This window comes from Equus asinus, chromosome 1 (assembly GCF_041296235.1).
Source record: "Equus asinus isolate D_3611 breed Donkey chromosome 1, EquAss-T2T_v2, whole genome shotgun sequence".
Lineage (NCBI taxonomy): Eukaryota > Metazoa > Chordata > Mammalia > Perissodactyla > Equidae > Equus > Equus asinus.
Genome location: NC_091790.1, coordinates 150,437,830 through 150,462,178, shown reverse-complemented (window position 1 = coordinate 150,462,178; position 24,349 = coordinate 150,437,830). Strand labels below are relative to the sequence as shown.

General features: G+C 35.0%; 1 protein-coding gene across 45 annotated transcripts in view; it reads right to left on the bottom strand.

Annotated features, from left to right (window-relative positions):
* The window catches only part of HDAC9 (histone deacetylase 9), an 866,113-nt gene that overhangs the window by 375,672 nt on the left and 466,092 nt on the right, over positions 1 to 24,349 (bottom strand). For 25 of the 45 annotated variants that reach the window (XR_011503369.1, XM_070509860.1, XM_070509723.1 and 22 more), the window contains 4 exons: positions 22,276 to 22,517; positions 18,249 to 18,399; positions 17,126 to 17,252; positions 13,983 to 14,104 (listed from right to left, as the gene is read on the bottom strand). Coding sequence is in view for 44 of the 45 variants with exons in the window: in XM_070509860.1 (XP_070365961.1) it covers positions 13,983 to 14,104; positions 17,126 to 17,252; positions 18,249 to 18,399; positions 22,276 to 22,517 (642 nt within the window). In the remaining variant the exon portion in view is untranslated. The remainder of the gene's footprint in view (positions 1 to 13,982; positions 14,105 to 17,125; positions 17,253 to 18,248; positions 18,400 to 22,275; positions 22,518 to 24,349) is intronic. The other 20 variants (XM_070509795.1, XM_070509821.1, XM_070509826.1 and 17 more) reach the window with 3 other exon arrangements.

Sequence of the window (24,349 nt, the reverse complement as noted above, 5' to 3'; positions counted from 1 at the left end):
TTTCTCAGAATTCTGTCATTGATCAATAAATCAGCTCTTATATTGTTTGTGGCAAACATATTTTAATGATGATGATATTTTACCTCTGGAATAGTTTATTTTAAAAAAATGTTTAAGAATTTAAATGAAGAAAGAATACATCAATTTGTGGTTTTAAATAATTTGCTTTCAACAGTAAATGTCTGTAGTAGTTGAACATATGAAGAATGATCCAAACTCATGTTATTTCTAAAAATTTTGAACGTTACTCACCATTAGACTAAAGTTAAATTACAAATGGTACAATCCAAATTGTTATGATTCACCATTTTTATTAGGATGGATCAACACGGTGCTTTAACTTTAGCAAAACTGGCTTTTTGAATGATACTAGATACCACTTATTTATGTACAAAACATAGGGGTTAAAAAACCAGGTTCTGAATAAAACTCCCTGTCTGCAGATCTGGCATTGCACTTACTGCTCATATAAATGAAACGAGAACTGAGGAAAATTACTAACCTCTTTGTGACGGGTCCCTTGACTATAAAACTGGTGAGAAATGTAAAGATGTATTTCAAGGGTTATTGTATGGAGTCGATAAGGTACATAGATAAGATACTTAAAATGGTATCTAGCACCTCGTAACCAATGTTATCTAGTACCAGCATATAAATCTAATGTATTTAAAAATATATATCTAAATATTATTCCTGCCAGTAGTAACCTTAAAATCCACTGATTACCCATTTATTTTTGACCAGCTATCACAGCAAAGTAATTTGCTGCTCTCTTGTTTGTCAGTATTTTACTGCAGAGCAACACAGCATCTGAAGTAGGTAAACACCATCATCACGTAATTAATCTTTATACTCTTCTTAACATCACATTCCTTATTCCCAAAACATGAGTTATATCACAAAGTTCTCAGTGCACTTCTCTGGCAAATATTCATTTCATAAGCCTTGCACGATCATCTTCTATAATGTTTCACAAAATGAGGGATGTGGTATGAATCTATTATGTTGTAAACAGCATTTTAAAATAAAATAGAATAGGAAGGAAACTATTATATATGATCAAAGTATTGTGAATTTTTATTTGTTTTTCAGATGTGTGTTTTGTTCCACGTTGTGTAGTAGTTTGTCAGAGCCAAAAAGATTTGAAAGGTGCTGATATATTACATTAAAACACTGTGATCTCCATTGTTGAGGCCACAAAAATAAAGCACAATCCTGCCACCGAGTAAATTTCATTATTATGGAGGGGCAGTGTTTACATGGGAATAAAATAGGTAGCAAGGGCAAATTAAGGGAGTTGAATTGTAAAAGAAATTTCAACATCATTGCTTTAGGGCAAGGAGGGTAGAGGATTTGAAAAAGTTTCCTATAAACTGCAGTGCTCAAGATGGCTTTTGAAGAGTGAGTAGCAATTCAGGATCTGAAGAGCCCACCGAGGAAAGGCCCAGGGCATGTGTGAAAAATCCACACACAATTTGAACAAGAGAGTAAATAGGATCGGAGCTGCCCTTTAGAAAGATGAATGCTGGTCAGAGTTTCATTCTCAGACCAGGTCATCTGAGAACTATTGTAAACTCCAAACTTCCAGTGTGGGCAAGTGAGGCAGCTCCCCATCCCCTCCCCCCAGCATAATTTATCTCTCCGTGAGTGTGATTGATTTAAGGTTGGTACCTGACCCAGGCTGTCCAAGTAAATTAGCCCTAGGAATTGATCAGAACTAACTGAGGGGAAAATGTTTGGTCTTGTTGTTCTCATTAAGCAGAGGTAAGCCTAGGACTGTACTGGGTTATCCATGTCACCATTTGGAGAGAGCGTTACTGTCTAGAACCAAGACAGGAACTCATACTTTTTTTTTTTGACTCATACTTCTTTTTTTTTTTTGAGGAAGATTAACCCTGAGCTAACATCTACTGCCAATCCTCCTTTTTTTGCTGAGGAAGACCGGCCCTGAGCTAACATCCATGCCCATCTTCCTCTACTTTATATGTGGGACACCTGCCACAGCCTAGTTTGCCAAATGGTGCCATGTCCACACCTGAGATCCAAACCGGCGAACCCCGAGCCATGGAAGCTGAACATGCGCACTTAACTGCTGCGCCACCGGGCTGGCACCTGGATCTTTGATTTCACTCAAGAATGTTTATAATCTGGAAATGTGAAATAGTAGTTCCTCGAGAAGTAAGGGTTCAAATGCGAAATTAAATTGACTTTCAATCAAACTTTCAGGAACCTACGGCATGTGCCTCACTATGAAGACTATGAGCTTCTTTACAGCAAAAATCCTTTTTTATTCACAGTGATACCCACTAATAGGCCCAGCACAAGGTGTGGTTTGTCAGATAAGAAATGAAGATGTTGCAAACACTCTCTTCAAGGACATTTTTACCATCTAACCAGGAAGAACAAGATAAAAACAACAGTATGAAATATGATATCCAATAAGGGGCATATGATTGCCAGCTTTTATAACAAAAATTACAGTGATGTGGGAATACAGATAAGGAAAATGTCAGAAATGAGGTTTTATGAAAAATGACTTTTGAATTTATCTTGTATATGGATAGGTGGTAAAGAATGGAGGAATTAGTACATATATTGAAATAAAAATAAAATTAAGAAGCTCAGAAGCAAATAGCTTTATAAAAGAGGAGATTGGTAAACAGAAATAAAGATACATCTGGGTAGGTAAATTAAGGCCACTTGATGAAAAACTAGCATGCCAGGATAAACTCTTATTATGTGCTGCCCTGAATACTAAGAAAGTTTTGTTTTGTTTTGTTTTTTTAAGAAAGATTAGCCCTGAGCTAACATCTGCCGCCAATCCTCCTCTTTTTGGTGAGGAAGACTGGCCCTGAGCTAACATTCATGCCCATCTTCCTCCACTTTATATGTGGGACGCCTGCCACAGCATGGCTTGCCAAGCGGTGCCATGTCCACACCCTGGATCTGACCTGGCAAACCCTGGGCCACTGAAATGGAACATGTGAAGTTAACTGCTGTGCCACAGGGCTGGCCCCCTAAGAAAGCTTTTGAGCAAACAGATAATGGTTTCCCTCAGGTTTCTTTGCCATAAAGGACACTTTCACTTCAAAGTAATTCAGTGGGTGGCTGAAAATTTAAAGAAAATATAATCGCAAATATTTCATCGTTTATATTATCTTTTAATTTATTTCATTAGATATGTTTAGACATATATAAGTGTATATATTTAGGTGGACTATTTCCCCAGTGTTTCAAGTTATATAGTTGTGAATAGTACAAATTAGGAGTCATTTTTCAATCATTTTCAATCATGATTATACAACAGATGGCTAAATGCTTTAAAAGTCTTAATTATTATTTTTTGCCAATTTCTCTTTCCAATCTTATCTAAAATGTCCTGCCTGTTTCTAATTGAACATTTTATGGAGAGTGAAAAATATGTGATTAGACTTTGCTATAGTTAATTATAATGAATTTGAGATACAATTCTGCAGAAGCGCCCTCATTTATTTCTTGTATGTTCTTCAAATTATTAGCATTTGCTTATCCTATTCTTCATGAAACATAATACTATATTTCCTTTTTAGGCTTATACACAATCTTAGGCATCATTTGGTCCAAATCTTTCACTTCACTGAGAAATATGAGATCCAAAATCATGAAGTGCTATGCTCAAGTTCATATATTAATGAGAGGTTAAGACGACAACTCTAGACTCCTTTTGCTATTCTAATTCTTTTACAATTATACCAGGTGGCTACTAATAATAATTCCTACCATGAATGCCACACCAGTATTCTCATACCATTATATCACACTGGTAATATGTGCAGAGACTCTACCATATGTCAGGCAATGTGCTGGGCACTTTCATACAATATCTTTATTGCTTGCAATAATCCTGCAAGGCAAATATTTCCCATACTTGACACTTGAAAAAACTGAGGCTCAGAGAAGTCCTGTAACTTGCCCACAGTCACACAGCTCTAACTGGTAGCACCATGCTGGAATTCTCAGTCAGGTATAACCCCAAACCATGAGATTACTTTCGACGCTTTGTCTTTCTAGGCTATATTGACTTTTTCACACTAGTTTCCCTCACAAGCAAATAAATTGAATTCGATTTTCAAAGTTCTTACAAAGTTGATTAATTATCACACAATTCTCAAATGACACTTGCTCTTAGCTCCAACTAGTTATCACACATATCGAATGTACAATCTGTGAGACCAGCTTCTCATTGATTGAATTGTGAAACTTAAACCATTTTGTTCTTTGATTCTATCTCTAACCAAATCCAACTTTTGAATCAAAAAAGTCTTAGGAACATTAATTTCCATTATGCTTTTTGATTTTTAAATGAAAAATTACATATTATAAGTTTGGATTCTTTATCATAAGGAATCTTACTATTCTAAACCATTTAATTCTTGGGTAAATACTACAGTAATTTATCACTGTATCATGCACAATTACTTTGTACACCACTAAGAAAAAAATGCAAAAACAAAAAACACTGCTAGTTAAACTATGATATATCATCCATTAGACCCATTCAGATTTCAGATGTGTTTTTTATAAAAATGAGCATCTTACAATCAATGTGATATGGTAGTTTAAAATAGCTAACTTTTCATAATCTACATGGTTAAATCTATAAAAAAGCCTTCTTTTAAAAAGTAAATTATCTATGTAAAAAATTAAAGCCTACATTTAAAAGGAGCTGAATTTTCTAATTTTTGGAGGACCAAAGATTGGTTTGTTTTTCTTACCTTATTAAATTTCTAGTGTTTGATAGTATGAGAAAAGTAAGAAAAACACAGAAAAAAAGTCCTTATAGTTCCCGTCTTGCTTATATAGTGGTTTTACTTTGTTCCAACCCAATTTTTCATAAAACTTATTTTCAAAATAGCAAAAATCAATGGAGTGTTGATTCCATTAAGGAGAAGAGAGAGATGACATATAGATGAGGGCATAGAACAAAATACCATAAAATGAATCATTAGGCAAAGACTTTAGCACAAAGTATTACATTCCTTCCAAAATGTGATTTAATATTATTTGTTTATTCTATCTCCGTCCTGTTTTTAGCACATAGATTTGTTAGTCGTGACCAAGCTGAGCAGAAAGAGAGTCAATTATTGATGTTAATCTTTTAAAAAAAAAAAAAATCTAATCTATTATAATTAATTGGCAGACAATTATATTGCTATAATATGAATCTGTCACACTGAAAAGTTGTGTTTTAAATTTTTTTTAAAAATATTTTATAGGTTTGGAAGTCAGTGGCAGACCTGCTATCAGCTCAAACATGAAAAGAGCTTGGAAATCTTCACTTGCATCTTCACCACAAGAAAAAAACTGAACAAATTAAAAATCAAAGTGATTTTCTTAGATTCATCAGAGAAGTGAGGTCTCAGAGCAAACTGATATCCCAAAATCTGGAGAGAAAGCAAAATTTAAAAAATCATAGCCATGATCAGTTAGTAGGAGCAAAACCCACTGGAGCCAGTAACTGGTAGGAACACTTGCATGTTAATTTTGATGAGTTGCTGGAGGCATGAAATGCTGGAAGCTCAGCGTGGGCTAGGTTGAGAGTTAAAAACTACAGGGGTCCAGTCTCGGGGGGAACCCTACACATTCATAGGTTTTACTTATAGGAACCCAACCACGTTCTTTCAGTGAAGCTCAGTGAAAAGTCCCCTCCTGTATAAGTGAGGGTAGGAATTAGGGGTGGAGGAGGGGAGAAAAGTAGCCATTTTGAAATATACCCAGAGGAGAAGCAAAAATTTAAAAACATACCCAGAACATTCAACATTAAAAAACCTGCCCTCCAAGGAAAAATATTTTACCAGATCTTTATTTGACCTAGAGGGAAGGGCAATTAGCCAACCCCAGCTCCTTCTACCCTTTCTAGCTCACTTAAGGGGAGGATAAAAAGAAGCTAAGAACCAGTTGTGGAGGTCACAGACTGTAGACTCAGGCCCACTAAAAAAGTGAGATTTAATCACAAGATTACAGAACACGGCACCTCCCCAACATCTTACCACCCTATCAACTGGGTTCCAGTAATAATAACAGTAGGTTACAACTGAGAGAGCTGCAAGACACAGGCTCTTTGTATGAAGGAGCTCGTAGGGAAACCCCAAGACAATAGAGGAAGAAAAACAAAACAACACAAAACAAATGAGGAATCTAAAGTCCATGGCAGCTTCATCCACAACATTAAAGGCAGCCTAGTACCAGCCAGATTAACATAAAATCTCACACCAAATCCTAACCACTCAATTTCTACTTTGTAATATATCATGTCCAGCTTTCAATAAAAAATTGCAAACCATGCTGAAAGGCAAGAGAAAACAGTCTGAAGAGACAAAGCAAGCATCAGACCAGACTCAGAGATGACAATGATTTTGGAATTATCAGATAGAGAACTACTAACTATCAGTAATATGTTAAGGGCTCTAATGGAAAAGGTTGACAACATGCAAGCACATATGGGTAAACGTAAGCAGAATGGAAACTCAAAGAAAGACTCAAAAGGAAATGCTTGAAATCAAAAACACAGAAATGAAGATTTCCTTCAATGAGCTCATCAGTAGACTAGACATGGCTGAGGAAACAATCAATGACCTTGAAACATGTCAACAGAAACTTCCTAAGTCGAAAAGCAAAGAAAAAAAAAAGAACGAAAAATGAACAAACTACTCCAGAACTCTGGGACAATTACAAAGGATGTAACATATGAATAATGGGAATCCCAGAATAACAAGAAAGAAAGCAAGGAGCAGAAGAATATTTGAATAATGACTGGAATCCACAGATACAGGAATCTCAGGGAACATGAAGTATACATACCCAAAACTAAACACCTCAGCATATCATATTCAAACTGCAGAAAACCAAAGACAAAGAGAAAATCTTCAAAGAAACCAGAGGATATTAGAAAACAGCTTGCCTATAGAGTAACAAGGATAAGAATTACATCACATTTCTTGTCAGAAACCGTGCAAGCACAAGAGAGTGTGGTGAAGTGTTTAAAGCGATGCAAGAAAAAACCCAGCAACCTAGAGGGCTGGCCCCATGGCTAACTGCTTAAGTTCCCATGCTCTACTTCGCAGCCCAGGGTTTCGAGGGTTTGGATGCTGGGCGTGGACATGGCACCACTCATCAAGCCATGCTGAGGCGGCATCCCACATACCACAACTAGAAGGACCCACAACTAAAAATATACAACTATGTACAGGGGGGCTTTGGGGAGAAAAAAGGAAAAATAAAATCTTTAAAAACAAAAACAAAACCAAAGAACCCCCCAGTAACCTAGATTTCTGTATTCAGTGAAATTATCCTTTAACATGAAAGAGAAATAAAACCTTCTCAAACAAACAAAAACTAAGGAAATTTGTTGCCAGTAGACCTGCCTTGTAAGAAATATTAGTTCTTCAGCAAGAAAGAAAAAGACATAGGTCAGAAACTCAGATCTATATAAAAGAAAGAATAAATTAAGGTAAACTAAAATATTTTATTTTTCTTATTTTTAACTGGCTTAATAGATTATTCAAAATAATATCAACAATGTATTAAGTAATTTTAGCTTATGGAAAAGTGAAATTAATATTATAAAAGATGGGAGGGAGGAATTGGGATACTCTGCTATAAAGAACCTATACCATAAAGCAGTATAGTGTTATTTGAAAGTGGATGTAGATTAGCTGTAAACGTGTAATTCAAACTCTAAGAAAACCACAAAAGAAATTTCTTTAGAGAAGTACAATTGATATGCTAAGACGGCAGAGAACATGGAATCATACAAAATGCTCAATTAAAATCAAAGAAGGAAGAAAAAGAAGGGAGATTAAAAAAGCAGGGTAAGTACAATGATTAGAAAACAGTTACAAACATGGTAGATATTAATATAACTACATCAATAACCTCTTTAAATGTGAATGGTCTGATACACTAATTAAAAGATACTGGCAGAGTGGATAAAAATAACAAAACAAAAACAAGACCCAACAATATGTTGCCTATGACAAAACCATTTTAAATATACTGCCACAGATAGATTAAAAGTAAAAGGATGGAGAAAGATACACCATGCTAATATCAGGAAATTACAAACTAAAACTACAATGAGAAAACACAATATGCCTATTAGAACGGGTAAAATCCAAAAAACTGAAACTGAAAATACCAATGCTGGTGAGTATGTGGAGCAACAGGAACTCTGATCCCCTGCAGGGGGGCATGCAAAATGGTATGACCACTTTGAAAGACAATTTGGCAGTTTCTTACAAAACTAAACATAGTCTTACTATAAGATCTAACTACTGCACTCCTGGGTATTTACCTACTCAAGTTGAAAACTGTTATCCACACAAAAACCTACACAGGAATGCTTACAGCAGCTTTATTCGTATTTGCTGAAACTTGGAAGGAACCAAGATGTCTTTCAATAGGTAAATGGATAAACTGTGGTTCATCCATGCAATGCAACCTTATTCAGCAGTAAAAAGACATGAGTTTTCAAGCCACAAAAAGACAGGGAGCAATCTTAAACGTATATTGCCAAGTGAAAGAAGCCAGTCTGAAAAGGCTCCATACTGTATGATTCCAACTATATGACATTCTGCAGAAGGCAAAACTACAGACAGGACAGATATCACTGGTTACCAGGGGCTGGTCAGGAGAAGGGATGAATAGATAGGACACAGAACATTTTTAGAGCAGTGAAACTATTCTGCATTATATTGTTAATGGTGGATACATGACATGACATTATGCATTTGTCAAAATCTACAGAACTTTACTACACAAAAAGTAAACCTTAATGTAAATTATGGACTATGTTAATAAGAGTGTATGGAGAGTGGTTTATTAATTGTATCAAAGGTACCACACTAATGCAAGATGTTAGTAAGAGTTGAGACTGTGGGAGAGAGGGGAGAATAATATGGGAACCCTCTGTACCAGCTGCTCAATTTTTCTGTAAACCTAAAACTGTTCTAAAAATTAAACTCTATTAATTTAAAAATGAAGTTAGTGGCAGAAATTAAAACTCAGTTTGGCTCTAGTGAGCACAGAGCATCAATTAGTGTTCCTCCCATGGTAAAAGGACAGAAACAAGTTTTTGCTACTTTTTGACACCATAATGGGCTCTGAAATGCCAAAGAGTGTGCAGAATTAACAAAGACCTTTATTCCTATCTTGACATTAGCATTGCAAGGTGCACATAGCTTAAAAAGAAAATATTTATCACTTTCTCCTCAGTTTACCGGTTTTATCAATAAAGGTGGCAGAATACAAGATATTAAAAAGACTTTCCACAATAAGAGGTTTAGTTTTAACCTGAGGAAAATAAATGAAACTCAATTCCTTATCAATTAGAAACATGTTAAGATTAACAAGCACTTCCTAAGTCATGAGTATGATCTTATGTGCATTACATGCATTACTTAACTGAATCCTCAAAATAGCTGTATGAACCAACTGCAATCATTATTCCCATTTTACAGATGAGGGAATAATGGCTTAAAGAGTTAAGTAAATTTCCAAAGATTGAGGATCCAGATTTCCAACCAGTAGGTGGATTCAAAGCCTTTGTTACTGTGCCAGATTGCTTCTCAATTCTGGGAAAGCTGGTATAAAATTTATCACAGAGAGTATATTTCAATCATTTTAAGCAAGAATAGCCACAACAATGGAACTAAGATAGAGTACTAAGATATATAAAAATGCTCCAGTTTTTGTCAGTCTGGAATAAGATTCTGAGTGAAGATTTTTATAAGCCTAAATGCTATCTTAATGTTATCTGTGCAGAAATGCGTGTACATGTTCATGTGTGCTCATGTACATGTGTTTGTGTATTATGAGAAAGACAGAACTAGAGAGAGAGGGGAGAGCAAGGGAGATTTTAAAACTTTTTTTTAAAAAAACCTCCTTGTATTAATTCTGAGTTATAATAACTTGAACAGGTCACCAAGGTACCACAACATAACTTCTAACTGCTACACTGAGAGAGATTTATAAAGCTATATATCTCATTTCTGCCTTCTTTCCAATTTACTCAGTGTGGAAAATGACATTGGCCTTCCAAAACCCTAACTTATGTTTGGACCCTTTCCATCTTTGAGTCTTATTCTAGTGCTGCTGACCATTAAAATGAATATTTCAGTGGGGCTGGAACACTCCTATTAGCCCAAGCCAAGCTTTATATGGCTTGTGCACTTTAAGAGGTTAATCTAGCCAGCCAACTCACTTTGTTCAGAAGTATTAAATGGAAAGACTGTAAGATTCAAAGAGAGGCAAAGTTCACTGGGTAAGACCCCAGTAATATAATGGAGCATAAAACCTCTAGAATTTTTTACCATAATATTTTATGAAACATACGCACACACTCACTGCAACAGGATCCAATTCAAACGGATTTGAAGGTCAGTTCAAAGTCACCACATATGCAGTATCTTTGTGAGAAATATGTACTATTTCAAAGTTCCTGGACCCAGAAGCTTCCTTTCCCTATTTTATAGTTTATTATCAGCCCAGCAGTATACTATATTAGGGGAAAAAGTCACCCACTACAGCATGATATAATTTGCAGCCAAAACATGAAGTTTAGTAAAATATTCCAAATTTCAGTATCCACAAATCCTTGTGTTATGGGACAAAAGGAATCACAGAGGGTAATTCTAAAAGGAGGTGCTACTTTAAGGGGGGCAATAAATATAAAAATTAAAAACAATTATTTTATTTCCAGCTTCACAACCAATTATGAAAGCCTTTGATGTTCCTTGTTGTGCAAGGAGCAAAAGTCTCTCAACTCCTACATTTAAAAGAAAAGTGAACTAGGAATGGGCCTGATTAGAGCCAACTATTTCTATTCTGATGTTTTTTCCAAAATGCCCCAATTCTATGAGCAACTATCATTCTCCTAAGGGGAAGGAAATAAAGGTCCACTTTGCATGACGAAGGTCAGATTTCTGCAGGCAAACGAGACTTCTATGGTTGACTGTTCCTAGACTGTCACTGTGCGGCTGGGTCCTAAGAGGTCAAGAGAGGTTCCAAATTGCGCTCACGGCTCAAGGGATACCCCTCGGGCCATTTTAACCATTTGAAGGTCATTAGGACTTTGCTTACTCTGGTTCCAGCTTTTCTCCCTTAAATCCTGCTAATACATATTGGCAATTCGGTACCACTGTTGTAGGTTAAAAAGAAATTCAAAGTATTTGATATTACATGCGGATCAAAAGATAGAATCCACTTTATTTAACAACTTCTTTTAAATCTAAGACTGAATCAGTGAAACAGAGGATGATAATCAGACCCAAATAGAAAAAGCTTGACTGTATTATGGCTGTCCTGGTATTTACACTATGTGATCAATGCCGCGTTCATTTAATACAATTTCATTTAATATGATGTAGCTTTATGCGAAAATTATCTTAAACCGTTTCCCCAATCATCACATATGTTTAATTATGGTAATAGTTTACTGTTCACTTTTTTTGTAATAACTATTGAGCCACTAAAATAGAGCAAATGCTGAAGTAAAAACTATTATTTGACTGTATTTCCATGCTCTTCTATTTAGTGCAAATATATGTCTAAACTTTCTCACAGTGGATTGGATTATATTTATAAAATTCGGAAGAGTTCCACCTATTTGTAATTAATGAAGGGTATCTCTAAGTATTTTAGATAATGTGTAGGGAACATCTGTATTTAATTATATCACAGTTTTCTTAGACAATAGAAATTGAATTAAGGAATATTTTGAAACCCCTGTAGAGATATAAAAGTATTAATGGCTGTTCACAAACTTTATTGCTGCAATGCTTGAAAATGTTTGGATTTACACATCAATAGCCTGACACTTCATAAATATCAGATTTTCAATATAAAGGGAAGAAACAAAATATCAGGCAAATACAGAAAACATACCACTAGAAAAGACAAGGGCTGTATCTTCTCATTATTATTATATATCATATAGACAGAAACAGAAAATATCTTTCATATTAATACAGATTTGAATAAAATTTTGTAACATATATCCTGAGCAGGACTTCTTTTTGAATTTTGTTGTGGATTGAGAATTTCTACAATAATAAACTAATGGCTTGCTATTCATTCTTCACAGAAGAAAAATCCTAAGCTGTTCTCATGGAAACAGTGAGATACAAGTATGGGTTTTCAGTACTTGTTCTTAAGTATTGAAAAAGATCAGGTTTTCTTTCTAGATGCTTGTTGGTTCCAAATGCCACTTCTTTTCAGAGTCGGTGTCAGTTCTGCAGTCAGTTTTCAATCTCCCAGTGGTAAGAATATATTCAAAGGCTGTGTGCACAGCAGGGTAGAAGTCTTTCTCTGTGAATGTAACTATATCACTCATCACTAACCTCCCGCCATGAGGGGACTTGTGTTTTCTTTCCTTTTAGTGACTCCTTGGGCTCTTGAATGCCAGTCACTGCCCTGAGACCTGGGGCAATAGTCATATAATCTCTGTCAATAGTTCCTGCACATGCCATTGGTGCAACTAAATGTCAAGGCTGCAGATCAAAGTCCCCACATTCTAAAACTCATGTCCTTTATGGATCAATTTTCTCAAACTATACTCTATGTTTTAGAAATACATGGAGACTCACTCTTTGCTTTCTTCCTTTCATTCCAGGGAAGTTTATTTACACAAAAGGCAATCTGATTTGTAAATAATAGTGTGAAATTTTGATGCAATACATAAAACTCATTCTTTCCTTTGCATAGCCTTCTACTGAAGTATTTTACTGTACCTATGGACTTATAGTAGAAATGCAAAAGTCTTTGGGTGATTAAAATAAAGACTCACAGATTGTTTTGCAATACTTGACCATCCTTTCCCGGTGCCTGGTACAATACGGGCTAGATGGTAGGTAAAAAACTCTTACTCAGGATTGATTTTATTTTTAAATCTTCATTATGCTATAGGCAAATTATATGACAGAAAATAGCTTCAGCATGTGTTTTTACAATCTATATCCATTTTAATTATTCAAAATAGCTTGGGAAAATGAATATAATTATTTGAAATCATTTACACAAATTACATAGATCTATACTTCTCCAAGTAGACCTGAGTAAAATTCAATGGACCGAACTATCTTCCCTAAAGACCTTTTCAGATCAATTGTGGATATAAAAATTTTTAAATTTACAACTTTCTGTAAAGAACTATATTTGAAAAACATCGTAAGATTTAGTACACAAATGCTACTTATGCTGATATCTAGCCAAAGTTTAAATATATTTATTATAGAGGTAAGAGCATATAACAAATTAAATATGCACATATCAGAAGGCTAAAACAAAGAAGATGGGAAAATAAATACAGGCCTTACAGCCACAGAGCTGTTTACTAAATTCTAAATAGAAGCTTCATTGTCCTAGTTCCTCTAAGCAAATTTTAATATAATTACAGGAGATTATTAGCTACAAAGCTTTACCCTGAGATCTACTGTAATCTGTGAGACATTAGGCAAGTCACTTACTCAGATGCTAACTTTGGTCTTATGTGTTTTAATAAACAATTAAATTTAAGGTTTTTAAAAGTGTAAGGAAAAATAGTTTATGATGTCCATTTTTGTAGTAAATGGTTGAGGCTCAACAGAAATCAGATAAACGGAGGAAATTACAGAGTTCCTCATTAATGGAGAAGATTTAAATTTCCTGAGAAATAAAATTTCTGTTTCCCTTAATCTATTCTTTATTGCTAATAAGAAAATAATTTCTCTAAAATCCAAATGTGATAAACCTTTAAATTCAAAAAGCTTCTTTGGTTATATACTGAATCAATTGATGTAGAAATAGATGTGCACACACACATATATTTGTCTACATTGAGGGTGGATGTGAAGAGGCCATAATAGTTATGATTCAAATTCTGTGACTTTCCTCTAGAGGGATTGCAAAATGAAACTACAAGTATGTTATGGAAGAGCAAGTGGAGTCCTCTTGTTAAACCAACTTACCAGTTTTTCGAAGGGGGAAATCGTCCTTTGCATCTTGTGCTCCTGGTAATGTATATTTGTAGGATGGAGACGTTCCACTCAGGGGTGGAGAGCTTTGATCCAATGACGCGTGGTGGGCAGCCCTACACAAGAAAAAGAAGGTTCACCATTTGCACTGGAGTTTTTACTGCATGTTGGTCAGCAATAATCAGTTACACATGCTGTAACATGTGTCTCAGCTGTGTTTATGTTCTTTCTTTTTAGTGTGTACAAACCACAGCCTCATGTAACCAAGTTCACTGTTGAGCAGTATGTTATGGAATGATGCAGGATGCGTCAGAATGCCCGCTGTGTGTTTGGTCACACGATCACATAAAAAAGTTCGCTTCACTAACAGAGAATTTACCAAGAGTCTGAGTTTTGATATCTGAGATTATTGTGTATGTTTTTTTAAGAGTCATACTAGTGGAAAATTCATCATCCGAATCCTTTTTAGTCAACGATGTAGAACAACCAAGGTAAAAGTAAACATACAGAAGGACTTCATTTGTAAAAGTTGCTAGGTAGTACACAAAAGTACATGAGGGTAGCTTTTCTACTGAAGAGAGGGTACTGTGCCACCAGCCTCAGGTCTCCTAAGTCTATAGAGGTTCCAAGGTAGACTGGAGATCACATCCTTCTGCTGTATGAAACTGATTTTTAAAAATGTTTTGTCTTTCCTGCATTAACATAGTGAAAGAGATGCAATGTGTTACTGGAGAATAGTTTACAGAACTGAACGTAGACCACCCAGTGGAGATAAATAACCATAATTATCATATACGAAGAAAACAATGGACAGGGCATAGTATCACCACCACAATGACTATTCTATCATTATTACTTATTTGAATTATACATTCTCAAGAATTAATTGGTTTAAAGATATTTCATCTAGCTATAACTTGAAAAAAAGTATTAAATTCAGATGCCATAAATTAATAATTTGTGGTTGTCTGGAGTTGGACTCTACTGAAGTTCAATTCAGTACAAAAAAAAGATTTCTAATAACATTGAGAGCCATGTTTAATATACCCAAGGGAACAGCTAAAGAATTTTCAGCTGACAAGTTGTTTGCATGTAGTTATTTCCCACTAAAAAACAGGTACAGTAGTTCCTAATTATCCACAGGAGATACGTTCCAAGACTCCCAGTGGATGTGTGAAATCGCAGATAGAACCAAACCTTATGTTTTTTTCCTGTACATACATACCTATGATAAAGTATAATTTATAAACTAGGCATAGTAAGAGATTAACAACTTCTCTTTTGCATATCTGAATTGCCAGCATCACTACTCTTGCACTTTGGGGACATTATTAAGTAAAATAAGGGTTACTTGAACACAAGCAATGCGATACTGTGACAGTCAATTTGATAACCCAGATGGCTACTAAGTGACTAATGGATGGGTAGTACATATAGCAAGGATACACGGGAAAAAGGGATGATTCACATCGCAGACAGGACAGAGTTGGATGGTACAAGATTTCATCATGCTACTCAGAACAACATGCAATTTAAAATTTATGGATTATTTATTTCTGGAATTTTCCATTTAATATTTTTGGATTGAGGTTGACCGCAGATAAGTGAAACCACGGAAGTGAAACTGTGGATAAGGAGGGACTACTGTATTATCTCTTCTTAAAACAGGATTTCACTTAGAAGAAATATGAATTAGTTATAAATTATGTATGTAATTTTAGGTAATAAAACAGTATTTCTTTTCAAATAGTGATGTTGATCGAACATTTGAAAATGTTCTTCAGGGATTGGCTTCTCAAGTCAACTGACATGCATGATAAAAATTATGTAAATAATAGAAAAGTATTTATAAAGCATTCTGGAATTTGCTTCAGTTACCTTTTTTTGGATGCAGAGAGGGGCAGATACTTATAAAATAGAATTACAAGAACAATAACTCTTTAAATAGAGCTCCTGGGATGCTTACAATTTCTGAGTAATCAAGTATGCACTCCCTTATCCTTATGATGTGAGAGATTAAAAAAATATGAAAGTGTGGAGCCAGCCCAGTGGCGTAATAGTTAGGTTCACATGCTCCGCTTCAGTGACCTGGGGTTTGCCAGTTTGGATCCCAGGTGCAGACCTACACATCTTCATGCCATGCTATGGAGGCATCCCACATACAAAATAAAGGAAGACTGGCATGAATATTAGCTTAGGGACAATCATCCTCACCAAAAATACATATATCTATATGAAAGTCTAAAATCTTGTGGTCATTCAGCAACCATATTTATAAAATGAGAGAAATAAAACTATTATCTGTTAGTCTACTATCCAAATATGCTTTGCCTACAGTTTTTGTCCTAATTTTTAAAAACACCATATCCTTCATATTTTATAGAAGAAGAATTGTGTATTGCACAGTATGTCTTCACTGGACTTGGGGAAACATGGTTCCATAAAAACTGTAATGCCACAGTGTATTATGTTGTCAGCTTGTGTGTCAGAAGCCAATCTACTCTCGTTTTACTGGGAGGGAACAAATGAGGTGAGGTGGGCAGGAATGAACTAGTCACTGAAGACTTAGATTGAGTCAGTTATTTACCTCCCTTCTCTTCCCTTCTTTTCCCTCCCTTGCTTCCTTCTTTTTTTTTTTTAAATTGCGTCAAAAATTTTCTGGACTTTTAAAAATAGCTCAGATCTCCATCTTATATTAAGCCAAGTAAAATAAAATCTCAACCTGCCAAGTCTTCAGAAATTATTGTAAAGATATCAGATGAACCATCTGAGAAGAGAAAAATGCAAAATATGAATTAATTTCTATGCCCCATCCCACATTTGTCAATTATTCATTCAGCATAGAACATATGTACTTCCTTGCCCTCGAGATGATGCTTGCTAACGTTTATTAACCTACCCTCTGTTACATAGTTGACCACATCATCTCGTAGGACCTTCCTAGCAATCCTAGAGGGCAGGTACAATTATTATCCTCTTTTGACAGAGAAGGAAACTGAGCCTTAGAGAATTCAAGGCACTTGCCCACAGCCACATAGCTCAGAACTGTCAGGCCCCGAATTTGTGCCCAAGCTGGCTTAATACAGAATGTGTGTTCTTAACCGTTGGGAATGAGAACAGCCAAACACTGAACATACGTGTACCAGAGCTTGGGATGGCGGCTCACGGAATGATTTTTTCCATTAGTTGGAGTGTCTTTTGTTGCTGATTTACTCAAAAGGAATTCTTGAAGCTTCTGCTTTACTTCTGTACTTGCCACTGCCCCTGAAACATACACACAAAGAAACAGATGTTGATTTGGGGTTTTTGTCCTCTCAAGCTTCTAGAATATTTACAAAAATTAAGAAGTAATACCGCTGGTCACAGTATATGAAGTTTTCCTATTAAAAGAAGAAATCAAGAGTCTAAACCGGATTTGGAAAATGGCATCATAATGTTTTGTAACCACTGCTTCAGCTGCCAATTTTCGAAAGACCTTCGATGATTTCTTTAATTGCTTTTGCAGAAAGGGGATTCCCAGAATTAATACCAATTTTTTTCTGAGCTTTAGAAAATATTGCTAAGGAACAAAACACTGCCTTTTAAAAATCAAAAATCTTGGGTGACCATATAAGTGACTGAACACATTAAAATTATCTTTTCTGAATTTCTAGTTTAAATAACTAACTTTAAAAAAAAGTTTTTTTGAGCATTAAACAAATAAATATTGCTGACAATTCCAGTTCAAGTCGTCTGACTTTAAACCTTGCTACTACCTGATTTTGAACTGACCTCATACAGGGGAATTATTTGGATCTGTCTCCCTCTTGTGGATAGTTTTTTTTACAAATGTTCAACCTTAAATCTTCCCAAAGTCTGGGTACTTGAAAAATAAATGGAGGCAAGACTTGACTTACAGAGAAATTATTACTTGAGAAGGAGAAAAATATAGTGGAGAAATGTGGAAGCAAGTTTATTATTAAATAGGATGGCATAGCTAGAGTGCCTTAGTATTTAACATTATTTTTAAGGTCCCAAACAACAGAAATTAGTTTCTTCACCAAACAATGCTATGTTTACTTCTTGAGATGCTCTGCAGACTGAATGCAGACAGCTGATATGTGAATGTCAAAGCTTTACATTTGGATCCTTAATTTATTCATTTAATTAAGCACAGACAGTTTTGACAAGTTTAATTGCACTCTTTATCAGGCTTCTTTCTGAGTGACGCTCAGCTACAGACGAGGGAAGAGATCCATCTTTTACCCTGGTGCCTCTTACTTTCTCGTCCTCTATCTTTGCCTCTGAGAGGAGGAAGCTGCTGTTCTCTGCGATGCCTCTCTACTTCCTGTTCTTGCCTCTGCTGCTCCAGTTTCTGCTCCTTTTCTAGAAGTTCTTGTTGCTGTTTTATGGCTAGAAGTTCCTGTTGCAACTTGCGAGAAGAGAAAGACATGAGAGTGTGCAATTTCTTTAGGCTTCATAGTCATCACTGACCAAAATCGAGATGTTAAGAGCTTCTGGAACTTATTTCTATTTATTTTACATTTTTACCCACTTTTTTTGTAAATTGTTGAAATCTAAAGACAAGTAAGTAATGCCATAGATGGTCTTAATGTCATCAACAAGCAAATTTTTAGGCAGCTTCATTACCTTTGCTGTCTTATCAAAACATTACCAAATTCATTCAGATCTTCAGTTCCCTGAGTTACTTTTCTTTGTACATCTGAAATATACGACACAGGCAAAGGCAGGAACATCCCAGACGTGTATTTTACAAAGTCTCTCACATTACAAATGAACAACTGAAATGTTCATTTCTCATGCTGAGAAATGGTATGAGAATAATCCAACTGAATAGAATGGAGAGATATGAGTTAATTTGGGGGAAGTCTACCTGAAATAGAATGAGTGCTAAAAATTTCAAAACCTTACAGAGAAGGTTCTCAATAAACTAATGCAGTCTACTTATCCATAATTAGGTCTTCTCTCAAAACAGCAAAGTCTAGTTCATTCATCCATCACACAAAAACCTTCTGATTAGAGAGACTGGTCAAGAAGAAATCACCTCCATTAAACTACCCCTTGATGCACTATTGTTTGCTGTCTGATTCCCTTGAACTCACTTTCAAATAATGACTATCATGAATATGAAGTGCTCTTAATAACTATTTTGAGTTGTCAGTTTTTCATCAGATTGAGAAATAGACATCTATGAATAATAGTAAATGTACCCACTAAGAATAAGTAAAAACTGAGTCCTAGTAGACTCTGACATTATGAGATATGAGATCTGGATAACTTACTAAACTACTCACAACACTGCTTGCTCATATGTAAGATAAATCACCTCCCTCACACATCCAGTTCATTATGTATGTGAAATTTAGTTTGTAAGTTTGAATCATACTAATTTTACTTAATATTATGGTTTTTAACTCTCAATACTAATGAAAGTTGTGTAAATTGCTGTTTATATTAGATAGGTACCTAAAACTCTGAAATTTACACTGAAAAGTTAGTAGAACAAAAATAAAAAGCTATGTGGAATGGCATCAGAGTCACTCTGGAGGAAGAGGAAGCCAACTCTGTATGTCAAGCATGATAGCCTCACTACTTCCAGAAGGATATAGTCAGAAGCATTCCCGGTTACTCTTCACATTAAGATCTTTGGCATTTTGGCTTTGATATACCAGTCTCTTAATGAATGTTTTTAGATGTTCCATTCTAACAGGAAAATTTGTAACTCTGCTTAAACTCTGCCTTAAATATTAATACTATACAGACATTGGGGTTGCTCAAATTGATTCAGTGCTTCACCCAAGGTCCCAATGGAATTGAACTTTAATCTCTCTTAGGAATCTAGTAAAGCACACAATTTAATTTCCATAGCTACTATTTATTATGGAAGATTACAGGAATGAAGTTGAAAAAAACCGAAAGAAACAAAACTTCACCCCTCCAGTTTGAGATGTTCCACTTCAGGAGAGGGGCAGGATGATGTGGTAGCTTTGGAGACAGACGAGGCAAGACTACAAATTCTGCAGCACCCACCTATTGGCTGTGTGGCCTTGGGCAAGTTACAGTATTGCTCTCTGCCTCAGATTACTAGGTGGAAAAATGGGATAATAGCATGGAACTCAACAGATGTTGATTACAGAAGCCAAAGAATCAAAACACTAACGTAAATAAAGCATCATGCACTGCTTTTCCTCATAAAAATAAAATCTAAATGAATATTTAAAGCATCAACTTTTAGCCGTAACCATAAAAAAGTAAAACAAAATAAAATAAAAATTTTAAAAAGCTAAAAACTTCCTAAACTTAAAAGAAATTTTTAAGTATGTCTTTAGTTTCTGAGAAAGCAATTTATTACTTTAGAGAATCATTTCAAAAGCTAAAATTCCCCTTTTAGCTATCTCAGAAACTTTGTTCTCTCAAGAGCCTCCTCTTTTTCCAATATTTTCCAGATGTCAGTAAACCTACTATATTACTTTGTTGGGGCCAAAGTAATAATTAATTACCTACTTGCTACTATTAACTTGTGAGTAAAACCAAACAATAAATCACTGAAGAAAAATTTTATATTGATCTTTACAACTACAAAAGGCATCCAACATAAATGAAGCAAGTATCTAAGGTAGTAACTTATCAGTATTGCCCAGTATTCAGGGCAATATGGTTCACGTACCACAGGAAAATGAACCATATAGTTACTTAAATCTTAAAGTACAAACAAAATCTTAAAGTATGAATCTTAAAGTTATGAATACAAATCTTACTCATCCATCATTTCCATCTTAACGTGCCTAGAATGAATGAAGGAGATCTAGACATCAATGTTCTTATTACTGTTTCAAAGGTCAAATTGAAATAATGCTTCAGAGTCATTAATAATTCTATAAACAACATAAAATAATTCTATAAACAAAATGAAGTTTTCCTATAAAGCAAAATATAACCATCATTCCATATGGGACCAAAAAAAATACTCTTATTTTTAAGGTTTCTTATAGGGTTCTTTTAGTAAAGTTCACTAGTAAAAGGAAAAAATTATTACATTTTATTTCAGGTATCAAAGAGCTTTTTTTTTTGAAAATAAGATAAAATAGGTCTTCTAGGCTAAGGAAATATAAAACAAGGAACATAGAGAAAAAGATAGCATTTTTACCTTCTCAGACACTGTAATATTAATGTGGTAAATTTATATAATATTAACATAGATTAGTTATCTATATTAACCCCACATAAACGTTCTTCTACTTGATATGCAAGTAAGTAATAGATCGTGTCTATAATACAATATAATACAATATACAATATAATAAAATATAACAGATAATTTATTGTATTAATAGATTATCATATACTTAAGTCATTTTTGAAGGAGTTGGACATAAAAATAGAATTTTTCATTACAAATATTTGCTGCCTTATATTACTATCACAATAAATTCAAATTAAACATCTACTTAATCAGACCAAAATAGCTTTGTTTTAGATGTCTTTGTCAAGAAGTTGAAAGACATTTTACAAATAAAGCTAAAGTAATATTTATCTCTGAAGATACAAGAGAAGAAATAGATACACAGACCCATCTAAAATGATCTGATAATAAAATAGTTCCTCATAAAAAATTCTGGGACATGGACATACTTCTCCTAGAATAATTTAACGACTTGGGTCTCAAATTGTCAACTATTCTTATCTATAGTCTATTAGACTCATATAAAAACATCAAAAATGTCTGCATCAGTTTCTTCATATGTAATTTTCTCGAGCTTTTTACTGTGTTATTGCTCTGAATGTATACATTATGAGGTCCTTTCCATAGGACGACTAGGAAATACTCAGGACATCTACTTAGTGACCAAAGACAAAAAAAAAAAGAGGCTCTCTTAACATGAAGTGACTAATGTATCCTTTCTAGTAAATAGTATTTGCAGATTCTTTAGAAACATAAAATGGGTCTTCCCAGGCTCGTGGTTCTTCTTGGTACAGAGGAGATGGGGCAAATGAACAAAATCATGTAGAAGAGAATCTAAAGAGAGGGTGGGAAGTTACTATTCCCTACTATTGATGCTGTAAACTAAAGGCTGAAAGAGTGGTCAGGCCCCTCTCCAAGAAGCAAAGCAGATTTGTTGCCAGCACTTTTACTACTTACCCAAGGTTTTCACTAGTACAACCACAATTTCCTTCAGGCCATACATCCACGACTTATCACAGTGAAACTTCCCTCCAGTGCTCCCTCTTATGTCCAGGTCTTGGCTCACGCTCCCTAAGAGGTCACAGACAAAGAAACATTTGCTACCTTGATGTGCTCCTGAAGTTGAGCCTGGTGCTGCCGTGTCAAGTTCTCATGCTGTTTCTGAAACTCTGCAATCAGGAGCTGCTTCTGGATTTGCTGCTGTTGCTGGATGAGGAGTAACTCCTGCTGTAGTTGCTTCTCACGGACAACAGGGTCCACCACGGGCATCATCATCCTGAGGTCTGTCCTTAGGTCTAAAGGTGAGATGGGCTCCAGGCCCACAGGAACCTCTGATTTCACATCCACTGGAGAAACAGGGAAAATAAAAAGGGGAGGGATGACAGAGGATAGAAAATTAGCATATTGATTTGGAAACAAACAAACAAAAAAGGCACTATAGCACGTACAACAAATTTTATGTTAACAAACCTAGTCATTTTTTTACAATGATTATAAAAGGTCTTTTGTACATTGGTTTTGATAAAATGGACCATATGCTAATTTTCACCCAGTAATTTGTACTCTGCCATGAATCTTCCCCATTTCCCTTTTTCAAAGAGGTAACTCCAATTATTAACTGGAATCAAAGTAATTTATCAAACTTATCCTACTGGACCTTACAAAAGTCAAGACAACTTAGGACAAAAAAATGCAATTCTATTGAGCAAAGATGTCATGTTATAATACAGAACTTCTAACAACCAAATTTGCACACATGTGAACATTTTTATTGGTAATCAGTCAGAAGATACATTCTAAGCTGTACTCCTTAAGAAGTAAAGCTTTTAACATAATGCATTTGCAGGGGTGTTGGACCTGGCAAAGAAACAACACAAATCTGCATGCTAAAATGATGGCAATGGTGAGTAAATTAGGTAATCAACCACAGCAATGGCGCCAGGTCAAAACATCAAGGAGTAAAAATAGCTAAGTTTCCAGGTGCTGGTTATTTTTATTTTTATTTTTTTATTATTCTTACGTAATTTATTGCAAAGCCCCAATTAAACAAAACCTCAGGTGACTGGAATTTTCTCCTCACCATTCCTTTTTTTTTTTATTGAGTGATTGATAGGTTACAATCTTGTGAAATTTCAGTTGTACGTTAGTTTGTCAGTCATGTTGTAGGTGCACCACTTCACCCTTTGTGCCCACCCCACACCCCACCTTTCCCCTGCTATCCACTAAACTGTTCTTAGTCCATAATTTTAAATTCCTCATATGAGTGGAGTCATACACAGATTATCCTTCTCTCACTGGCTTATTTCACTTAACATAATTCTCTCAAGGTCCATTCTAGGTGCTGGTTTTTAAATGGTAATGATCTGTAGATCTGTTGCCTTATTCCTCAATAGGCAGAAAAACTGTGAGGAAGCTTAAAACAAGTCTTCAATCAAAACACTGGAGGAAGAAAGATTTGATGATGAAAATGATTATAGGATATTTAAATTTATAAAAATTAAGTTAGATAACATATAAAATTCTTAGCATAATTTCTATTAGATAACTTCTTGGAGTGGTAAAAGCACAAAAGCTCACAGACAGGGTACATCACAGAAATACCCATTATTTATGGCTGGGTCCACTCTGATTAGTCAGTGCTTACACCAAACTGTTTGTTAGATATTTTGAACATGACCCTTGCCCACAGGCATCATGAAAGTTCTGTAGTTGAATGAAACATGTTTAGTGAAAGACAATAGGGATTTTGGAAGGAAAACTATGGTGAACTGGACTGCATGGCTCTTCAAAGTGGTCAGCCATTACTGAGATCCAACCAATTATTGGTGGGGGAAAAAAAAGAAGAAAGAAAAGAAAGAAAATACAGACCCACTGTAGAAAGAAGTCACCTAATTAAATTTAAAAATAATTTGAAATATTTAAACACTATAGGAACCAAAAAAAAATAAATGCTTCAATAAGTCTACTTTGACATGCAGGCTGCTGATTTTCAACCTCTGTTCTAAAATCTAAATGTCTGTTCCCACTCTTCTAATTGTGTTAACCTGAATGTGTTATTCAAGTTCTCTAGGCCTCAGTTCCCTTAGATGTAAAATGGAGATAATTACAGTTTAACAGAAACAAGAGAGAGTTGTTAAAAGGACAAATGGGGTGATCCACTCAAAGACTTACAGCATAC